This window comes from Hordeum vulgare, chromosome 3H, assembly GCF_904849725.1.
Source record: "Hordeum vulgare subsp. vulgare chromosome 3H, MorexV3_pseudomolecules_assembly, whole genome shotgun sequence".
Classification (NCBI taxonomy): domain Eukaryota; kingdom Viridiplantae; phylum Streptophyta; class Magnoliopsida; order Poales; family Poaceae; genus Hordeum; species Hordeum vulgare.
In genome coordinates, this window is record NC_058520.1 from 162314540 (window position 1) to 162337394 (window position 22855).

At 45.7% G+C, this 22855-nt stretch overlaps 1 protein-coding gene across 1 annotated transcript; it reads left to right on the top strand.

Moving 5' to 3' along the window:
- The first annotated feature begins 21042 nt into the window (after positions 1-21042).
- On the top strand, positions 21043-22078 carry LOC123439733. Its single transcript, XM_045116419.1, has one exon. The coding sequence runs from the start codon at positions 21176-21178 to the stop codon at positions 21887-21889; it is 714 nt and encodes a 237-aa protein (XP_044972354.1). The 5' UTR covers positions 21043-21175; the 3' UTR covers positions 21890-22078.
- Positions 22079-22855: the final 777 nt, after the last annotated feature.

The following is a 22855-nucleotide window of genomic DNA, read 5'->3' on the forward strand; positions in this document are numbered from 1 at the left end:
CAAAATGACACGATCAACATGCTACGTCTATTAGTTTGGGTCTAGTCCATCACGTGATTCTCCTAATGACGTGATCCAGTTATCAAGAAACAACACCTTGTTCATAACCAGAAGACACTGACTATCTTTGATCAACTGGCTAGCCAACTAGAGGCTTGCTAGGGACAGTGTTTTGTCTATGTATCCACACATGTAAATGAGTCTTCATTCAATACAATTATAGCATGGATAATAAACGATTATCTTGATACAGGAATTATAATAATAACTATATTTATTATTGCCTCTAGGGCATAATTCCAACAGTCTCTCACTTGCACTAGAGTCAATAATCTAGCCCTCACATCATCATGCAAATTACATTGTAATAAATCTAACACCCATACAGTTCTGGTGTTGATCATGCTTTGGCCGTGGAAGAGGTTTAGTCAGCGGGTCTGCTACATTCAGATCCGTGTGCACTTTGCATATATTTACGCCCTCCCCTTCGACGTAGTCGCGGATGAGGTTGAAGCGTATTTGATGTGTCTGGACGTCTTGTGAAACCGTGGTTCCTTTGCTAAGGCAATGGCACCCGTGTTATCACAGAACAAGTTTATTGGATTCAGTGCGCTTGGCACCACTCCAAGATCCGTCATGAACTGCTTCATCCAGACACCCTCCTTAGCCGCCTCCGAGGCAGCCATGTACTCCGCTTCACATGTAGAATCTGCTACGACGCTTTTCTTGGAACTGCACCAGCTTACCGCACCCCCATTAAGAATAAATACGTATCTGGTTTGCGACTTAGAGTCGTCCGGATCTGTGTCAAAGCTTGCATCGACGTAACCTTTTACGGTGAGCTCTCCGTCACCTCCATACACGAGAAACATCTCCTTAGTCCTTTTCAGGTACTTCAGGATATTCTTGACCGCTGTCCAGTGATCCACTCCTGGATTACTCTGGAACCTACCTGCCATACTTATGGCCAGGCTAACGTCCGGTCTAGTGCACAACATTGCATACATGATAGAGCCTATGGCTGAAGCATAGGGGACGGAGCGCATATGCTCTCTATCCTCATCAGTTGCTGGGCACTGAGTCTTACTCAATCTCGTACCTTGTAAAACTGGCAAGAACCCCTTCTTGGACTGTTCCATTTTGAACCTCTTCAAAACTTTATCAAGGTATGTGCTTTGTGAAAGTCCTATCAGGCGTTTTGATCTATCCCTATAGATCTTAATGCCTAGAATGTAAGCAGCTTCTCCTAGGTCCTTCATAGATAAACTTTTATTCAAGTAATCCTTTATGCTCTCCAAAAACTCTACGTTTTTTCCAATCAACAATATGTCATCCACATATAATATTAGAAACGCCACAGAGCTCCCACTCACTTTCTTGTAAATACAAGATTCTCCAACCACTTGTATAAACCCAAATGCTTTGATCACCTCATCAAAGCATTTATTCCGACTCCGAGATGCTTGCACCAGTCCATAAATGGATCGCTGGAGCTTGTACACCTTGTTAGCATTCTTAGGATCGACAAAACCTTCGGGTTGCATCATATACAATTCTTCCTTAAGGAAACCGTTAAGGAACGCCGTTTTGACATCCATCTGCCAGATTTCATAATCGAAAAATGCAGCTATTGCTAACATGATTCTGACGGACTTAAGCATCGCTATGGGTGAGAATGTCTCATCGTAGTCAACTCCTCACTACTGGAATCTGCTGGTTTGCCCACAGCCAAAGCTGACGGCAAAGGACAGTTTAACTGATGGCAAAGGCTTTGCCGTCAGTGAGGTGTCGGCAAAGGTACCGGCCAAGATTTTATCGGCAATCACCTTCTTTGCCGACAGCTGGAGCTCCACCGACGGCAAAGACTTTGCCATCAGCTTTGTAGCACGGGCTGACGGCAAAGAGCAGTGGCGGCAACGGCGCAGGCCGAGCTCCGTTAGAAGGTTAACGGCAGGCTTTGCCCACAGCCGTAGAAAAGCTGACGGCAAAGCCTCTCCTCTTTGCCCGCAGTCGTAGAAAAGCTGACGGCAAAGCCTCTCCTCTTTGCCCACAGCCGTAGCAAAGCTGACGGCAAAGCCGAAACCCCTAGGCCCCCTAGGTCCCCTCTTTGCCCACAGCCATAATAGAGCTGACGGCAAAGCCCCCTTGGCCGCCTCTTTGCCGACAGCTGGAGCCCAGCTGATGGCAAAGCCGAGAATTTGGTATTGCCAGGATGCACAGGCTGCCGCCACGTGTCTTCTTTGCCTACAGCTCACTGACGGCAAAGGCTTTGCCGTCAGTGAGCTGTAGGCAAAGACCCTCTCTGCTTTTTTTCCATATTTGTTTTCTGTTAATTCCCTGCATTTGCAAAACATAGATACAAACAGCAACATATATATATTGAATCTGCCCCTAAACAGCACCACAAGTGCATCACGAAGTGCAAACAGCACAACACAAGTGCAAACAGCACGAATATATGTCATTAAAGTGCAAACAAGATCACAAAGTATTACAAAGCATCACAAGTGCATCCACAAATACAATTGCATTACAAAGTTCATCTAGGACTACACAAGTGCATTACAAAGTCTCGAGCATCCATCCATATGCCATGCTGCTTCATCAAAATCTGCATAATGAGAAAGAATTTAGAAGAAGAATACAATAAGAAAGAAGTTATCTAAATTAAGCTAAGCAATTAGAAGAAGAAGTGGAAGAAGAAGAAGAACAAGAAGAAGAAGTGGAAGGAGTGGAAGCTGAAGAAGAAGAAGAAGATAGAATTTACTAAGCTAACTAAACCATGACGGCATTTATAATGAGGCATTTTTGATTTTTGAGCTCTAATATCAACTAGAATTTCTACACGAAGGCTATTGGTTGCATCCTCCCTCTTATGGATGCTGAGTATACCAGTTTCTACACGAAGGGTGTGATGGCAGTCTTAATCAGAGAATTCAAGTCCCCAGATGAGGAGATGAAGAAGATTGTCCTGAAGGTTGTGAAGAAGTGTGCCAGCACAGAGGGTGTACAGGCTGATTATATCCGGAGTCAGTGTGTCATCAGCACACAGTGTTTAGATCCTGATTGTATCCGTAGTCACACCGTTCTTTCCTGACTGGTGATACAGAATCAGTAGGTGGTGGTGACCAAACAATGGTAAAACCCAGGGATGACAACTCCTTGGCCTTTGTACCAAGTCCTTTGTACCAAGTTCAACATACCACTTTCCTGACTTATGTGACTCCCAGTTAAATCCTTGGCACAATATTTCAAAACCAGATCCAGTGCCAGAACAAGCTGGCTTCACAGTTTCTGGGCCATCAATGTAAACAGAGTCTTCTACGGCATCAATAGTGGGGCTCCTAAAAATGCTATATGCTTCAGCTGCTAACCTCTCAATTTCTTGCAGAATATCTTCTTGCAGAACTTTATTCTTTGCTCGTTGACCTCTTCTAGATGACAGGCCAACCACCAGATTTCTTATATCACTGATTAGGCCATCGGTTTGCACAGACTTATCATCAGCCTTATGAGGCTCTCGAGTGCTGCCAACTTGCTCCACCCTCGTAAGAGGAACATAGAAATCAAATCCATTCTCCAGATTTCTCAACCAAGTATGCTCATTAAGTTTAAGCACGAAAACAAGACCGGTGTAGTCTGCATCCAGTAGAAATGATACAGCGTTGCCTGTACCATCAGTTTTTTGCTGCAGCACCAGGCAAGATGTGTAAATAGGAATAGCTAACTCATTTTCAGGCAGTTTAAGGTACTAGTAGATCTCAATAATAATACATAATACTCCATGAATGGAAGGAAACAAGAAAAAAAAATGGCAGCACCCCCCCCCCCAATACTCCATGACTCTGTTGAATAACCTGAAGGTGCAGGAGCGACAGAACCGTGTTTGCACGACTGTAGCAATTGCTATTGTTGTTGAAACATGCTCGCCGTTCACAGTTTTGCCTGCCCTCATGAATGAGTACCGGGTTCCGGAGCTCAATATCCAGAATGGTGTTTTGAAATCTCTCTCTTTCCTCTTTGAGTATATTGGTGAGATGGGCAAAGATTACATATATGCAGTCGCTCCCTTGCTTGAAGATGCTCTGATGGACTGGGATCTAGTTCACAGGCAGACTGCTGCGTCCGCTGTCAAACATATGGCTCTAGGAGTTGTAGGCTTGGGTTGTGAGGATGCTCTTGTCCATTTGCTCAACTTTCCCCATCTCATAAATGCCGTCATGGAAGCTATCGAGGGGATGCGAGTTGTTGTAGGCATTTTTTATTTTTGAGCTCTAATATCAACTAGAATTTACTAAGCTAACTAAACCATGGCTAATATCAACTAGATTTTACTAAGCTAACTAAAGCCTGGCATAATCTAAGTTGATCTAAACAATAAGAACAATAAGAAGGAGAGGAATAACTTACCAAATGCCAGGAAACGAAGGAGAAGCTGCATCTCCGTTGGTCGCTGGGTTGCTAGGGCTCTCACCAGGAGAAGTAAAGGGATCGTGGGATTCAACTCTTGAATGATGCTGCAACAAGGCAAGAGTTAAAATATGTGGTTAGCACGGCAACAGACAATGGTATAAGACCGTGCAAGGTTGGTCATTGAAAGGGAACTCACCGTTCCCACCGGAGAAGGCATCGGCGGAGGGGGCGGCAAACCTTGCTTCTCACACATAGCCTGCAAATTAGTTTTCGAGAAGTCAAAGAAATAGCCTTGTTGCGTCTCACACATAGCCTTGCTTCTCACACAACTGACTTACCGCAACGAAGTCGTACATGGCCTTCGCATGGGCATTATTGCGTGCCCTCTCCTCGTCAAGCAACCTCTGCGTATTCCGGTCCCTCTCCTCCAACAAGAGCCTGGTGGCCTCCCTCTCCTTCATAAGTGCGGCCTGCAACCCCTCCTCAAAAGGAATTTTCATCATCCATCCAGGGACAAAAGAACGAAAGAAATAATGAAGAAAACTAACCTCGATGGCAAGATCAACTGGCCTCGCGCGTTGCCGTATTGCAGGAGCGGAGCTCGTTTGCCTCGACTTGATCTGAGATAGAGTCTCAGTGATAGGGACGAAGCCATCACACATGGCCAGCGTGCCATGACTCTTACCGCCACCAGAGATCATTAACGCCTCTGGATCGATAGGAAAATCTTTCGACATTCAGTCTTTGTCTTCGGCTCCCCTTGCTTGGCGTACCAATCTCGAACAGCCTGAACACGCAGCTCGTGCCTCGTGTTATTCAATAAACTCTTGCACTTTTTCACGAGGTTCTTCTTGGCCGCCTCCTCCATCCCCTCCTCGACCCTAAAGTAACTCTGCAATTATGCCAAATAGATGCACAGATGAATAGTGAAATGATTTGGAAGGAAATAACAATATATAACATTGTATACTTTTTATTGGGTAAAATAATAGTTACCCAAAAATCAGCCAACACCTTGTCGGCCACGCTCACGCAAACAACACCATTGACATGTGTGTTTTCCGGGAGCAGAGCGGCTTGGTAGTGCTCCCACTTGAGTCCTGGCTCGGGAACCATACCCTCACCGGGCAACTGCACTATCCCGGGGAAGTGCTCCCTAAGTAAAGCACCAAGGAGGCAGTTTGGATTCCGGGTATTCTGCGGGTAATCCCATCCCCTACATAATGATAAGGCAAAGACATTAGCTACTTGGTGAAATATAATGATATAAGGTACACAATATATATCAACTTACTTCTCGCCTTCTGGCTTAATTAACGGCCTGTGCTGCAAGTCCAATCGGTCTGGAACTCGTGTCATACCACGTTGGTAGACCGACTTGCTGGCAGCCCCCTCAGCCTCCGCCTCAGCACCCTCCGCCTCAGCCTCCGCCTCAGCACCCTCCGCCTCAGCCTCCGCCTCAGCCCCCTGCATCGGTGTCTCCTCCTGGACGGTAGGATCCCGCACCGGTGACACCCTCGTCTGCAAGGGTGAAGTGGCTGAGACAGAAGTAGCCGAGGGTGGTGGCGACTGGCTCCTATCATGCAGCCTCCCTCTCCCATGACCACGTCCTCTGCCTCTCTTCTTTCCTACGCCTCTCCCACGGGGCTCCTCGGCAAAGCTCTGCAACAAAGTTCTCCGTAGCTGCCCAGGTGCTATCCTCAACTTATCCCCGCCTGCCATGTCTCACCACCTGTAACGATAAATAGTTAAATAATAAGTACAAATTCAAGGACAATAATTAAATGAACAATAATAAATACATGAATAATTCAACTAATAATTGAATAATTAAACAACAATGTTTGGATGCATACAAAGTACTAATAGTCTGGATCATCTGTCTCTTCTCCATGGTCAATTGAAGCAAAATCATCATCAGTATCACACGTGTCGTCATGACTGATATCGTCATCGGGTTCAAGGACATCATGTGGAAGGCCTTTTTGTAACCGATCAAGCATTGATAGCTCATCGGCATTGGTAACTTCTTCTACTTCCACTTCTTCCTCATCATCACGTGAGTCTTGTTCCTCCGTGTTCAGGGTGGACGTAGAGCAGTTTCGGGTACGACGTCTGACACCACGTGATTCTTGGAAAAATTCTCCATCATATGTTATTGGGTCAATTTGAGGTTCATAATCGTCTTCATTTGGGGGAGGTGGTCTAAGATGTGGCGGCACATCGAACACGACATACCAACCTTCTAGGTTCTTAACACTTTGACAACAGTATGGCAGATAGAAAACTTGGGTGGCCTATTGAGCCACAATATAGACATCGGCACCGCTTAACTGCCTGTCTTGTCGAATTTCGACAATCCCAAGATGTTCATGAGTCCGTCTTGTCTTAGTAGGATCGAACCAATGACATTTGAACACAACAACGTTCGGAGGATTTTCACCATAATAATGAAGTTCGTAGACTTCTTCAAGTCTTCCATAATACTCGACACCTCCCTCGCCTACAGCAGAGACACCGGAATTGTTTGTTTTTCGACCGGGCATTGAAAGCTCTTTGCTAGTAGTACGAAAGCGATACCCGTTGATGTCGTACTTCTGAAATGTACGGACCTTAAAGTCAAAACCATTAGCTATTTGTCTCAATTCATCGTCGACTTGCTCATCTGAATTAGCCTAGAAGTTAAGAAAAGATAGAGTTTGGTGTGTTACTCATGAGTAATAGCAACAAAGGAAATCACTTATTATATATAAGGGAGGTACCTTTTTTTGAACCAAGAGATGAAACCGGGATAGCCGCCTCCTGTCTTTTCAAGAAGTTCATACTCGAGAATGGATTCTTTCTCGATTGCAACACCATTCGAGAATTGTTCGACGTATCGACTGTATCAATTAATAATAGTTGTTAGACACAAAACTTGTTAAAAGTTGCGAAACAATGTACAGAGCACTTACTCGATGTATGGCCGAACTTCTGTTAAATTGTTCAATATATACATCGTTAGTGTGCGCCACTCCTCGACGCACAGCAACTTTGGTTTTCCCACACCAGAAGGTGCGAGCTTCCCTTTGAAAAGGCTGAGATTGGATTCACGTCGTTTGGGGTCGCCCAGATTGTACCGAGGCTTTGGATTATGCAAGTTGTGCATAGTGGCATCATAGTGTGTTGTTACGAAATTTGCCGCCTCCTCGGTAATGAACGCCTCGGCCATCGATGCTTCAATTCTACGTTTATTTTTACATTTTCCTCGAAGTGTCTTCTGCATTCTTTCAGTTGCGTAGCACCAACGATTTTGCACAGGGCCACCCAATCTTGCCTCGGTTGGGAGATGCAAAATCATGTGTTGCATCGGATTAAAGAAGCCCGGTGGAAAAATCTTCTCTAACTTGCAGAGCAACTCAGGCGCCAACTCTTCCATGTCATCTATCAAGGCACGCGACAACTCTTTAGCACAAAGAACACGGAAGAAATAGCTCAACTCGGCCAATACTAGCCATTCAGCCTCGGGGATATAGCCACGCAACATCACCGGCATTATCCGCTCAAGCCATATGTGCCAATCATGACTCTTGAGCCCAAAAATTTTCATTTTTTCAATGCTCGCTCCCCTCGCTAGATTCGCAGCATACCCATCGGGGAACAACAACTTTTTTTGCACCCACAAGAGGATTTCCCTTATTGCTCCCTTCTCAAGATTGTACCAGGCAGGTGGTTTGGACCAATTTTTTCTTCCTTTCGGTTCTCGCATGTTTAGTGATGGCCTATCACACAGAGTCTCCTGGTCAACTCTCGCCTTTGTATTATCTTTGCCCTTATCAGTGCCAAAAAATGTGCCAAGAAGGGCCTCGGCGATATTATTTTCAGTGTGCATCATGTCAATGTTGTGTGGAAGTAAGAGGTCTTCGAAGTAGGGGAGATCCCAGATGCATGGCTTGTGGGTCCAGGCGTGTTCCTCATTATAACCCAAGAAATACCCTGGACGGTTTGGATCAGGCTCCATAGATTTTAACTGTTCGTTAATTTGTGCCCCCGTCAACGCAGGTGGTGCAGAGTGTTTGACAACTTTACCTTTCATGAAATTCTTGTTGTCTTTTCTGAATGGATGGTCCATAGGCAAGAACTGTCTATGCAAGTCAAAGCAGGAATACTTCCCACCCGCCGGCAACCAATGAAACTTAAGAGCTGCCTTGCATTGTGGGCATGGGAACCTTCCATGCACACACCAGGCAACGAAAAGCGCAAATGCTGGCAGATCATGCAACGAGTATTGGTACCAAACATACATTTGAAAGTTCTCTTTCTTAGCTGCGTCGTATGTGTTGACCCCATTCACCCAAGCTTCTTTCAAGTCATCCATCAGCGGTTGCATGTACACACTCATATTCTTCCCCGGGTATTTTGGCCCTGGAACTATCAACGTCAGAAATATGTGCTTTCTTTGCATAATGGATGATGGTGGAAGATTGAGGGGAATGACAAATACAGGCCAGCAACTATATTGGGTAGCCGTCATACCAAAAGGATTGAACCCATCGAGGCTGATGGCGATTCGACAATTCCTTGGTTCTTTAGCTTTTTCCTTATGTATACTATCGAATGCCTTCCATGCGTCACCATCTGAAGGGTGTACCAACATCGGAACTCCGTGATCATCTAATTCTTTCCTAATTCCATGTTTGTGCCATGTCATCTGTTTTGCTGTTTCTTCGAGCATGTAAAGTCGTTGAAGTCTTGGTAGGATCGGCAGATACCGTAGGACACTCACGGGGATTTTGCTCTGCTTCTTCTCACCTTCACCGTTTTCTACCTCAACATATCTGGAGGACTTGCAAAATGGACAATATGTTTCCTCCGCATACTCTTTCCTAAATAAGGCACATCCCTTCTCACAAGCATGTATCTGCTCATACGGCATCTTGAGTGCACTAAGGATTTTGTCTGACTCATATAGGTTTGAAGGCATAATATGACCTTCTGGTAAAAAGCGCCCAAATAGGGTCATCACTGAGTCAAACATATCTCTTCCAATGTTGAACTGGGCTTTCAGAGCCATTACTTGTGCGATGGCATCTAGCTGAGAAATCTTAGTGTGCTCGTGAAGAGGACATTTTGAAGACTCCAACATGGCATAGAAGGCTTTCGCGGATTCCTCCATCTCTTCGTCCTTGTTCCGAGCATCATCAAAGTCATTCACCATGTCTTCAATCCCTGTACCATGATCATCGGTGCGCCGACGCAACACCTCGTCTCTGTTACGTTGGGCCGACTCACCATGAAATGTCCACAAGGTATAGCCGGGAGTAAAACCACGCATCTGCAGGTGTTTACCCATTACATCCTTTGTCTGTCGCGAATAATTCTTGCACTTAGTGCAGGGGCACCATGTTTTTGGCTGGCCTTTAGAAAACGCCGTTTCCACGAATTCATAGGTTTTGCTCAACCATTCATCGGTCATATCTCTCTGACTATGGTGACCGGTGTACATCCATTCACGATCAGTCATTCTGGCAAGCTAGCTACATAGTATCCACATATAAAACAATATAAAATATCAATTCATCAAGTATGTTAAATTAATTATGGCCATTTTTTAATCATGGTTAATACATTGGGATGCACGGCATGCACACCTACCAGCTACTAGGTAAAGATAGGTCCTAATCCCACCCGAGTATGTGTAGATTGGGTCATTTCCCACTGCTCTGCTCCCGACCCAACGCAAAATTTCGGCAGCACCTCCCCGCTGTTCTCCTGATACACGTCTCGACAACTAACCGAGAGGATGTGTACCCGGAGAACAACAAGGAGGAGCTGTCGAAACTCTGCATGGGATCCGGAGCAAAGCGTGGGAAACGACCCAATCTACACATACTCGGGCTGTCCATGGATAACGTTGGACAATTCGAAAGAATCACCGTTATAAATATGCAAATGCATGCATATTTATGACAGGAACCCTTTCGAATGGGAGACGCATATTGGTTACGCAACACCTTTGCATTTTAATACTAAAAATACCTAGCTAGATAGTGTCATCAGCACGAAGGCCGGAACAGAGCAAAATAAAGGGGGTGGAGGAGGAGTTAACAAATGTGCTCACTTTCGAATGCAGGGGAGGTCGTCGAAAACCAATCCCTCGCGGAGAAGCTACTGCACATTTAAATGCACTCAATCAACACAAGAAATTCCTACATTAATTAGAAATTAGGAGCCGTTAATCTGGTGGGACCAAGTTATTACGGTGTAGATTACTCTATATAATATGAAGTTTGCAATATATATTATGTTATTTTTATACTATGGAAATACCAGATATTTCCAATTCAATCTCTCACATATCCGTTTTTGTCAGTTACGCATCCCTCACGTATCTCTATCTCAAAAAATAATATCTCTAACGTATCTCTCTCTCTCTAGGCATCAGACTACCAATGCATTTATATTGGCATAATTTACATCGCGTGTCTATCCTCTCATTATATAAGGGGAACCGCTAGGCATCAGACTACCAATGCATAGCTTCCCATCAAACCAGGCCATTGGATCAAAACATCTGGAGCGTTGGATGCATTCCTGTAACAGCGCCGGCACCTGCCTTGGTAATTGTTGAAACGAATCCTTTATTTTCAATTCCTTCCATATATCTTATGTCCCTAAAATCACGTATGCACACAGCGTGGTCGAGTCCTAGGATTGTTAGCTACGTGCAAGGGGCTCCACAAATTGAGATTTTGTTTGTTGTAAAAACTTCCATGAAGCGCGTACAATATTTTTTTAAACATATACAATCTGCTATAGACTTTGTGCTTCGAAACTGGATAGGATTTGTTTTTTGAAATATAACAGTTTGTTTCCGAGACAACGAACTGTTTTCCCAAGGATATGAAATTTGCTTCCATTGCGATTTAAATTTGCTTCAATCTGAAAATTATTTTAGTGCAATGGTTTATTTTCAACGCAGCAAAACAATGTTTCGTGGAAACGAAAAATTATCTCAATTGCTACTGAGATTTGCTTCATAGGTTCATGCTTCCCAGATTATTGATTTACTGAAATTGCATGCTTCATGATTTCTAGGTTCCTCTCGACTAAACACTTAAAAGTTGGATTCAGTAGGGTTCTTCCAATGTTATAGTTGTAAGCTTCGTAGCCATTTTTTCCTCAAAATATGTATAATTTTCTAATAAGAATGCTATGAGATGCCATTTTATTTTTAGTTGCTCCTACAATATAGCCCTGATGCTTGAAATGTTGGAGCACAAAAGTGAAATTTGCTTCTAATACAATTAGTTTTTTTAACTACATTACAAGTTTTCATCGACTCAATTTCCTTCGACAATAACATAAATTATTTTCATCATTTGTGTTGAATGATTTGCGTCTGATTGTGTTGTAAGTAGATACCCCTTCGAAATAAATTTTCATTATTATGCAGTTCTCATTGTTTCCTTTATGGGATATGCTTCGACAGCAATGAAATATTGCTTCCACAGCAATGAACCACAGCAATGAACCACAGCAATGAAATCTTGTTGGTAGTATACTCTGGCAGCTTTACAACACATAGAAAAATCTGCAACGGAGGGTCATGTGGAGAGCTGGAGGAAGAAGTTGGGAGGCCGAACCTCTGGCGCGGACGACCGGCGGGAGGGAGAGGCGGGGGCCGCGGAGGAGGGGAGGAGGGGGGCCGGGGCCGGCGGCGTCGGGCGGGGGGGGCGGCGCCTGGCGAGGGGGCGGCGGGGGCCGGGGCCGGCGTCGGGCGGAGGGGCGGCGCAGCGCGGGGCGGCGCGAGGGGCGGGGCGGCGCAGCGCTGGGCGGCGCGAGGGGCGGCGCGAGGGGCGGGGCGGCGCGAGGGGCGGGGCGGCGCAGCGCTGGGCGGCGCGAGGGGCGGCGCGAGGGCGGGGCGGCGCGAGGGGCGGCGTGCGAGAGCTGCGCGCAGCGCGTGCACGGGAGATGAAGCAGAAAGCTGCAGCGCGTGCACGGCAAAGACAGGTCACGGGGGGATAAGGCAAAAAAAAACGGGGGCCTCTTTGCCCTCAGCCAGCTGTCGGCAAAGACAGCCGTTAGTCTTTGCCCTCAGCTGGCTGTAGGCAAAGAAGGCCCCCGTTTTTTTTTCCTGGCCGAGGCGGCGACTGGGTTAGCCCCTATGCCGTCATTCTTGCTATGCCGACAGCTTTTTTGTCCTTTGCCGTCAGCTGGCTACCGGCTTAGATAAAGCGGACGGCATATATTTTATTTGCCGTCAGCCCTTCCTATGCCGTCAGCATTTATTTTGGCTGAGGGCAAAGTCTCTTTGCCCTCAGCCCCGTAAAATTGCTGACGGCAAAGCTTAAAGCTGTCGGCAAACTAACAGATTCCAGTAGTGCCTTGAACTTGTGAAAAACCCTTTGCCACAAGTCGAGCTTTATAAACGGTCACATTGCCGTCAGCGTCCGTCTTCCTCTTAAGGATCCATTTGTTCTGAATAGCCTTGCGGCCCTCAGGCAGTACCTCCAAAGTCCACACTTTGTTCTCAAACATGGATCCTATCTCGGACTTCATGGCTTCTAGCCATTTGTTGGAATCTGGGTCCACCATTGCTTCTTCATAATTTGCAGGTTCATTGTTGTCCAACAACATGATTGATAAGACGGGATTACCGTACCACTCTGGAGCAGCACGTGGTCTCGTCGACCTGCGTGGTTCGACAGAAACTTGAACCGGAGTTTCATGATCATCATCATTAACTTCCTCCTCAATCGGTGTCGCGGCGACAGAGGTTTCCCCTTGCCATGCGCCACCATCCAGAGGGATGAGAGGTTCGACAACCTCGTCAAGTTCTATCTTCCTCCCACTCAATTCTCTCGAGAGAAACTCCTTCTCGAGAAAAGCTCCGTTTTTAGCAACAAACACTTTGCCCTCGGATTTGAGATAGAAGGTGTACCCAACTGTCTCTTTTGGGTAACCTATGAAGATGCACTTTTCCGCTATGGGTTCCAGCTTTTCAGGCTGAATCTTTTTGACATAAGCATCACATCCCCAAACTTTAAGAAACGACAATTTTGGCCTTTTGCCATACCACAGTTCATATGGTGTCGTCTCAACGGATTTTGATGGTGCCCTATTTAAAGTGAATGCAGCTGTTTCTAATGCATAACCCCAAAACGATAACGGCAAATCAGTAAGAGACATCATAGATGGCACCATCTCTAATAAAGTACGATTACGACGTTCGGACACACCATTACGTTGTGGTGTTCCAGGCGGTGTCAACTGTGAAACAATTCCACATTGTCTTAAGTGAGCACCAAACTCGAAACTCAGATATTCACCCCCACGATCAGATCGTAGGAACTTGATCTTCTTGTTACGATGATTTTCAACTTCACTCTGAAATTGCTTGAACTTTTCAAATGTTTCAGACTTGTGCTTCATTAAGTAGACATAACCATATCTACTCAAATCGTCAGTGAAGGTGAGAAAATAACAATATCCGTCGCGTGCCTCTATGCTCATCGAACCACACACATCGGTATGTATGATTTCCAACAAGTCACTTGCACGCTCCATTGTTCCGGAGAACGGAGTTTTAGTCATCTTGCCCATGAGTCATGGTTCGCACGTGTCAAGTGAATCAAAGTCAAGTGACTCCAAAAGTCCATCGGCATGGAGTTTCTTCATGCGCTTTACACCAATATGACCTAAGCGGCAGTGCCACAAAAATATGGCGCTATCATTGTTAACTCTAACTCTTTTGGTCTCAGTGTTATGTATGTGTGTATTGCTATCAAGATTCAATATGAACAATCCTCTCACATTGGGTGCATGACCATAAAAGATGTTACTCATAGAAATAGAACAACCATTATTCTCTGACTTAAAAGAGTAACCGTCTCGCAATAAACAAGATCCAGATATAATGTTCATGCTCAACGCAGGCACTAAATAACAATGAAACTGTGCCGACGGCGATTGCATCAACCTTGGAACAATTTCCTACGCGCATCGTCACTTCATCTTTCGCCAGCCTTCGTCTATTCCGCAGTTCCTGTTTCGAGTTGCAAATATGAGCAACAGAACCGGTATGGAATAACCAGGCACTACTACGAGAGCCGGTTAAGTACACATCAATAACATGTATATCAAATATACCTGATTTTTCTTTGGCCGCCTTCTTATCTGCCAGATACTTGGGGCAATTGCGCTTCCAGTGACCCATACCCTTGCAATAGTAACACTCTGTTTCAGGCTTAGGTCTAGCTTTGGGTTTCTTCGTCGGATTGGCAACAGGCTTGCCGCTCTTCTTTGAATTACCCTTCTTGCCTTTGTCGTTTCTCTTGAAACTAGTGGTCTTATTCACCATCAACACTTGATGCTCTTTACGGAGTTCAGACTCTGCGACTTTCAGCATCACAAACAACTCGCCAGTAGACTTGTTCATCCCATGCATGTTGTAGTTCAACACAAAGCCTTTATAGCTTGGCGGCAGTGATTGAAGGATTCTGTCAGTGATAGCCTCTTGCAGGAGTTCAATCCCCAGCTCATCTAGACGGTTTGAGTACCCAGACAGTTTGAGCACATGTTCACTAACAGACGAGTTCTCCTCCATCTTGCAAGCATAGAATTTATCGGAGGTCTCATACCGGAACATCTCAAATGCTCCATGACGCTCAAAGCGACGATGAAGTCCCGGTTCTAAGCCATACAAGACTGCACATTGAACTACTGAGTAGTCCTCCTTACGTGTTAACCAAGCGTTCTTAACATCCTGATCAGCCGTAGCGGGTGGTTCATCTCCTAGCCCGGCATTAAGGACATAATCCTTCTTCCCAGCTTGTAAGATTAGCTTAAGATTACGAGCCCAGTCTACAAAGTTGCTTCCATCATCTTTCAACTTAGCTTTCTCTAGGAACGTATTAAAATTCAGGGTGACTATCGCGTGAGCCATGATCTACAACACAAATATATTCAAAGTGGACTTAGACTATGTTCAAGATAATTAGAGTTTAACTTCATCAAATTATTCGCTAAACTCCCACTCAAAAGTACATCTCTCTAGTCATTTGAGTGGTTCATGATCCACTTACACTAGCTCAAGTCCGATCATCACGTGAGTTGAGGATAGTTTCAGTGGTAAGCATCCCTATGCTAATCATATCATCTATATGATTCATGATCGACCTTTCGGTCTCATGTGTTCCGAGGCCATGTCTCCACATGCTAGGCTCGTCAAGCTTAACCCAAGTGTTCCGCGTGTGCAACTGTTTTGCACCCGTTGTATGTGAACGTTGAGTCTATCACACCCGATCATCACGTGGTGTCTCGAAACGACGAACTGTAGCAATGGTGCATAGTCGGGGAGAACACAATTTCGTCTTGAAATTTTAGTGAGAGATCACCTCATAATGCTACCGTCGTTCTAAGCAAAATAAGGTGCATAAAAGGATTAACATCACATGCAATTCATAAGTGACATGATATGGCCATCATCACGTGCTCCTTGATCTCCATCACCAAAGCACCGGCACGATCTTCTTGTCATCGGCGCCGCACCATGATCTCCATCAACGTGTCGCCATCGGGGTTGTCGTGCTACTCATGCTATTACTACTAAAGCTACATCCTAGCAAAATAGTAAACGCATCTGCAAGCACAAACGTTAGTATAAAGACAACCCTATGGCTCCTGCCGGTTGCCGTACCATCGACGTGCAAGTCGATATAATCTATTACAACATGATCATCTCATACATCCAATATATCACATCACATCGTTGGCCATATCACATCACAAGCATACCCTGCAAAAACAAGTTAGACGTCCTCTAATTTTGTTGTTGCATGTTTTACGTGGTGACCATGGGTATCTAGTAGGATCGCATCTTACTTACGCAAACACCACAACGGAGATATATGAGTTGTTATTTAACCTCATCCAAGCACCTCCTCGGTCAAATCCGATTCAACTAAAGTTGGAGAAACTGACACTTGCCAGTCATCTTTGAGCAACGGGGTTACTCGTAGCGATGAAACCAGTCTCTCGTAAGCGTACGAGTAATGTCGGTCCAAGCCGCTTCAATCCAACAATACCGCGGAATCAAGAAAAGACTAAGGAGGGCAGCAAAACGCACATCACCGCCCACAAAAACTTTTGTTTTCTACTCGAGAAGACATCTACGCATGAACCTAGCTCATGATGCCACTGTTAGGGAACGTCGCACGGGAAACAAAAAATTTCCTACGCGCACGAAGACCTATCATGGTGATGTCCATCTACGAGAGGGGATGAGTGATCTACGTACCCTTGTAGACCGTACAGCAAAAGCGTTAGTGAACGCGGTTGATGTAGTGGAACGTCCTCACGTCCCTCGATCCGCCCCGCGAACCGTCCCGCGATCAATCCCGCGATCAGTCCCACGATCTAGTGCCGAACGGACGGCACCTCCGCGTTCAGCACACGTACAGCTCGACGATGATCTCGGCCTTCTTGATCCAGCAAGAGAGACGGAGAGGTAGAAGAGTTCTCCGGCAGCGTGACGGCGCTCCGGAGGTTGGTGATGATCTTGTCTCAGCAGGGCTCCGCCCGAGCTCCGCAGAAACGCGATCTAGAGGAAAAACCGTGGAGGTATGTGGTCGGGCTGCCGTGGAAAAGTCATCTCAAATCAGTCCTAAAACCTCCGTATATATAGGTGGGAGAGGGGGGCCTTGCCTAGGGGCTCAAGGAGCCCCAAGGGGGTCGGTCGAGCCAAGAGGGAAGGTCTCCCCCCCCCAAAACCGAGTCCTACTTGGTTTGGAAGGTGGAGTCCTTCTTCCCTTTCCCACCTCCTCCTTTTTTTTCTTTTTCTCTTTGATTTTTCTTCCAATGCGCATAGGGTCCTTTTGGGCTGTCCCACTAGCCCACTAAGGGCTGGTGCGCCACCCTCAAGGCCTATGGGCTTCCCCGGGGTGGGTTGCCCCCCCCCCTGGTGAACTCCCGGAACCCATTCGTCATTCCCGGTACATTCCCGGTAACTCCGAAAACCTTCCGATAATCAAATGAGGTCATCCTATATATCAATCTTCATTTCTGCACCATTTCGGAAGCCCTGGTGAAGTCTGTGATCTCATCCGGGACTCCGAACAACATTCAGTAACCAACCATATAACTCAAATACGCATAAAACAACGTCGAACCTTAAGTGTGCAGACCCTGCGGGTTCGAGAACTATGTAGACATGACCCGAGAGACTCCTCAGTCAATATCCAATAGCGGGACCTGGATGCCCATATTGGATCCTACATATTCTACAAAGATCTTATCGTTTGAACCTCAGTGCTAAGGATTCATATAATCCCGTATGTCATTCCCTTTGTCCTTCGGTATGTTACTTGCCCGAGATTCGATCGTCAGTATCCGCATACCTATTTCAATCTCGTTTACCGGCAAGTCTCTTTACTCGTTCCGTAATACAAGATCCCGCAACTTACACTAAGTCACATTGCTTGCAAGGCTTGTGTGTGATGTTGTATTACCGAGTGGGCCCCGAGATACCTCTCCGTCACACGGAGTGACAAATCCCAGTCTTGATCCATACTAACTCAACGAACACCTTCGGAGATACCTGTAGAGCATCTTTATAGTCACCCAGTTCCGTTGCAACGTTTGATACACACAAAGTATTCCTCCGGTGTTAGTGAGTTATATGATCTCATGGTCATAGGAACAAATACTTGACACGCAGAAAATAGTAGCAACAAAATGACACGATCAACATGCTACGTCTATTAGTTTGGGTCTAGTCCATCACGTGATTCTCCTAATGACGTGATCCAGTTATCAAGCAACAACACCTTGTTCATAATCAGAAGACACTGACTATCTTTGATCAACTGGCTAGCCAACTAGAGGCTTGCTAGGGACAGTGTTTTGTCTATGTATCCAAACATGTAAATGAGTCTTCATTCAATACAATTATAGCATGGATAATAAACGATTATCTTGATACAGGAATTATAATAAAAACTATATTTATTATTGCCTCTAGGGCATAATTCCAACAACTCCATGGTGATTTGTGTGGCCCTATCACCCCGGAAACTCATGAAGGAATAAAGTACTTCTTCCTTGTGGTAGATGTCTATTCGAGATATATGTGGGTCGTTCTCCTATGATCTAAAGACGGGTCGTTTGAAGCGTTCTAGAAGTTAAAAGGTGCAGCAGAGATGGAACACAAGCTGAAGGTTCGCGCTCTATGGACAGATCCCGGCGGAGAGTTTACGTCGAACGAGTTCAACGACTACTATGAGAATATTGGCATAAAAAGGTTCCTCGCGGCACCTTACACGCTGCAACAGAACAGGGTCATTGAGAGGCGCAATCGAACCGTTGTTGACATGGCAAGGAGTTTACTCAAGAGCAAGAACCTGTCGGGAACTTTTTGGGGGAGAAGATGTCTCGACGGCGGTCTATCTTCTCAACCGGGATCCAACGAAGGCGGTGATCGGAAAGACTCCGTATGAATTAATTTATGGACGTAAGCCGAATGTGTCTCATCTACGGACATTCGTGTTTGTGGCACATGTGAAGACGGCGGAGCCGCATCCCTCAAAGCTTGTCGATCGTACCACCAAGATGGTGTTCATTGGATACGAGAGGAATTCTGGCACCAAGGCATACCGCTTCTACGATCCACAAACCAAGCATCTACGAATTTCATGCGACGTTGTGTTTGAAGAAAACCAAGCGTGGAATTGGAGCGCCACAGTCGACGATGCTTCAAACAATAACATGTTCAGAGTTGAATTTCCAACTAACGATGATGTAGGAGAGGATGTCCAGATGGTTGGCAAGATGCCCAATCAAGGTGACCACAAATGTAGTGATCATCATGGTGTCGACACTGACGACGATGCGCATGGGTCGCAAGGTGATATCGACAACGACACGCACGATACGGGCGGAGATCTCGACGACAACATCGACAACGAGGTGCTAAATAACGACGACAATCAATATCATGGTCATGGTCACGACGACTACACCGACGACGTGGATGTTTATGGAATGCCCGGGACTCAGCCGTCTTCCTCAAGTGTATCAACACCGACACAATTTGTGTCACCTCCTTCGAAAGCTACAACGGACTCCTCCCTGCCTGGTCGCTAGAAGACCCTCAAGAAATTCCACAAGTACACAAAGCTAGTTATGCTCAAGTACTCCGGACTATGAAGGACACAGAGGGTGGCATTGTGAAGTACAAGAGAAGACTCGTTGCAAAGGGCTAGAAGACCCTCAAGAAATTCCACAAGTACACAAAGCTAGTTATGCTCGAGTACTCCGGACTATGAAGGACACAGAGGGTGCCATTGTGAAGTACTAGACAAGACTCGTTGCAAAGGGCTACGTACAACGTCAAGGAGTTAACTATGATGAGATGTTTGCACCGGTTGCTCGACTCGAGACAATGAGAATGCTCCTAGCTTTGACAGCACAAGAGGATTGGAAGGTTTATCATATGAATGATAAATCCTCTCCCCTCAACGGTGATCTCACAAAATAAGTGTATGTGGAACAACCCCTCGGCTACAATAAGAAAAGTGGACAAGGAAAAGTTAAAAGCCCAAGAAGGCACTTTATGAAATGAAGCAAGTGCCAAGAGCTTGGAAACCGAAATTAGACAAAAGTTTGGTCTTGCTAGAGTTCAAAAGATGTCCTCTCAAGAATACGATAGACACAACCAAGCAGAAGTGTTGCCGCCAAACTATGGATGAACCGACGGTAGCAAAGCCACTCACGGGGATGCTACGGGGAATGACAAAGGCAATGCCGACGATAGTGTCTACGAGTAATAGTACTCGTATTTGGGATCCAGGTCGGTAGTAACGACCACGCCATGTTTAAGGGGATAAATCTTAGAACTAATCATGTCGTGTATGTCCGAGTAGTACTCGTACAAGGTGTCCGGGTAGTATTCCAAGTAGTAGCTGATAGGTTAGCATGTATCACCCCTGACTATTATATATAACCATGTAAAGCTTCCTGTAGTCACCAACAAGAAAGAGAAAAGGTAATATAATGTTTATCAGGCTCGATACGAGCCTGTAGCAATACATCGAGAGTTTGTGCATCCGTTGAGAGAAGCCGAGCCGTTCCGTCGAGTTTAAGTTACCCTCTAGTTCCACGTCTATGTACGCCGAAGTACGTGCATGTGTGTGGCTACCGTTGATCAATCAATGAGCATGTGAGCTTGCTTGCTAACTTTGAAGCTAGCTTGCACATACGTGGGTAGCTGCTGGGTGAATTGATCTATGGTTAAAAACCAATAATGACCACTTTTTATGCTGTAAAAATCATTCTACAGATCAAATGGCAGATAATACCGTACGTGCACATTTATCATTTGGATTCTTTTTGGCTCCTTAGTGAACGCTGCAGTCTAACTAAATATGAATTTCTGGATGATGAAAAATTGTTGATAGCTTCAGGCCCTAAAATTCTCTATTTCGGGTCCTCTACGCTTGCATCCGCGCTTACGTACAGAGCTCAACAACATCTCTGATTAATGTGTACAGTTGGGCGGTGCTCGTTGGGGCGTTGCAACAGCCCATCTCAATCACGAGTCCTTCTCATTTGACAGCGAGCCATTGATTGATTTCTTGCTACCTTAGCCCTTAAGCAACATGGCTCTTTATAATACCTTGGCCTTCCAAGTTCCAAGTACTCCTACTTGGCAGAAGTAAAATAAATTACATTTTTCTCAAACAGAGAAAGTAAAGAAAGCTAGATTTCACATTTCAAAGGGAAAATGGTGGCCGTCGACCCGAAAGCCCTTCCCTCCGCCAAAGCCGTGAACCACGAGTTCAGCGTGGTCATCGACGGCGCCGAGACGACCATCAACGAGGGCGTGTTCCGGTGCAACGGTGGCACGCTCACCGTGGTCAGCCCAGGCGTCCTCGAGGTCAACAGGTTCCAACACGTGGTCGTGCGCGGCGGTGGCGGCGGCGACGTCCGGTTCGCCCGGTGCGTCTTCGCGGCGGCCGAGGCCTGCGGCGCCGTGTCGTTCCATAGGTGCGACGCGGTGCGCGTCGACGGGGCCGGGGAAGTGGCCGTGCGGCGGTGCAGGTCCGCGGACGTGGAGCGCGCGGGCACGGTGAGCATCCGGAGGTGCAAGGGGGCCGCGCGCGTGCACGGCGCCGGGGAGCTTCGTCTAGGACGGTGCCGGGAGGCGGACGTGGGCAACTGCTCGGCTGTGGCGCTGGGGCGGTGTCGCGAAGCGCGCGCTGACTGGTGCGGCTCGCTCGGCGTCCAGCGGTGCCGGTCGGCGGACGTTAGCCGCTGCGGCGCCGTGCGCGTCGACCGGTGCGGCGACGCGAGCGTGTCGAGCTGCGGGAGCGTGATGGTGCGACGTGGCAAGGTGAACATGGTGGAGGCGCATCAGCTACAGGGTTGGCAGGAAGGGCCCTTGTGTCAGAAAGCAGAGCCAGCCGACGCAGTGCCCATGGAAATCATGAGCAGGTGAAGAACTGTCTGATGAAATATGAAATATGCCAGTGATATTATTTGTGTGGTATATGAGCAGGTGAAGAACTATCTGTGTACTGCATAGGGGTAGAATATATTTCTGCGATGTGTATGTTTCCGATGTATACGGTTGTTGAGTATGTGATTGTTTAGAAAACATAAATAACTATTTCACCAATCCCTCTAATCTCTTTCAACACCGATGTACCCAATTATGTCCTGGGTAATGTTTGTGGTAAGGTAACTACACCCAGGTGCTTAAACTTATTATCGATGTTTAATTTAATGTTTAAATTTGAAAAATATGTTGAACTAGGTCTAAAAATTGATACAAGCTTGTAAATACAATGTTCATCTCATTAGTAGGTGCAAAAACGTTGGCGTGCCAACGTATTTTGGTTAGCATGACTGCTTGCACATATATATACTAGAAAAACTGTCCGTTGCAATGAAAATACATTATAAACATGATTTCCTCTTTTATAATGTTAAAATGTAATCAACAAACCATGCATTCATAGAGGCCAGTTACTTGGATTTTATAGTTTATTTCGACGTGTTAGTTATGTACAATATATTGATGTACTAATATTATATATATTGTATCATTATTTTTATGGTCTAAAAATATTAGAAAATTAAAAACCTTATATAAAAATACATTAGTATTGAAACATGCAGCATTTGCTTTTATTTTCGATAAGAAATATACATTGAATGCATAGTGATCATAGCAAAAATAAAATGCACGGATGCTTCATATGATTTAAATCTGGGAAAAAAAACAACGGTGCCCTAAATTCGGAGAGAAATATGTCAAAATAGCATAATTCTATGGGAAAGTTAAGAGATCAATATAAGAATACGAACCGAAGTGTGTTTCTAAAACTACCCATGAGGTTGATATCCCATCATTGACTGCGCAAGAGGTCTTGAAGCTCTCCTTCAACATCTACATAAAGTG

Bases quoted from the DNA above. Each gene is read 5' to 3' on its own strand.
- LOC123439733 (XM_045116419.1), top strand. From the start codon at position 21,176: ATGGTGGCCGTCGACCCGAAAGCCCTTCCCTCCGCCAAAGCCGTGAAC.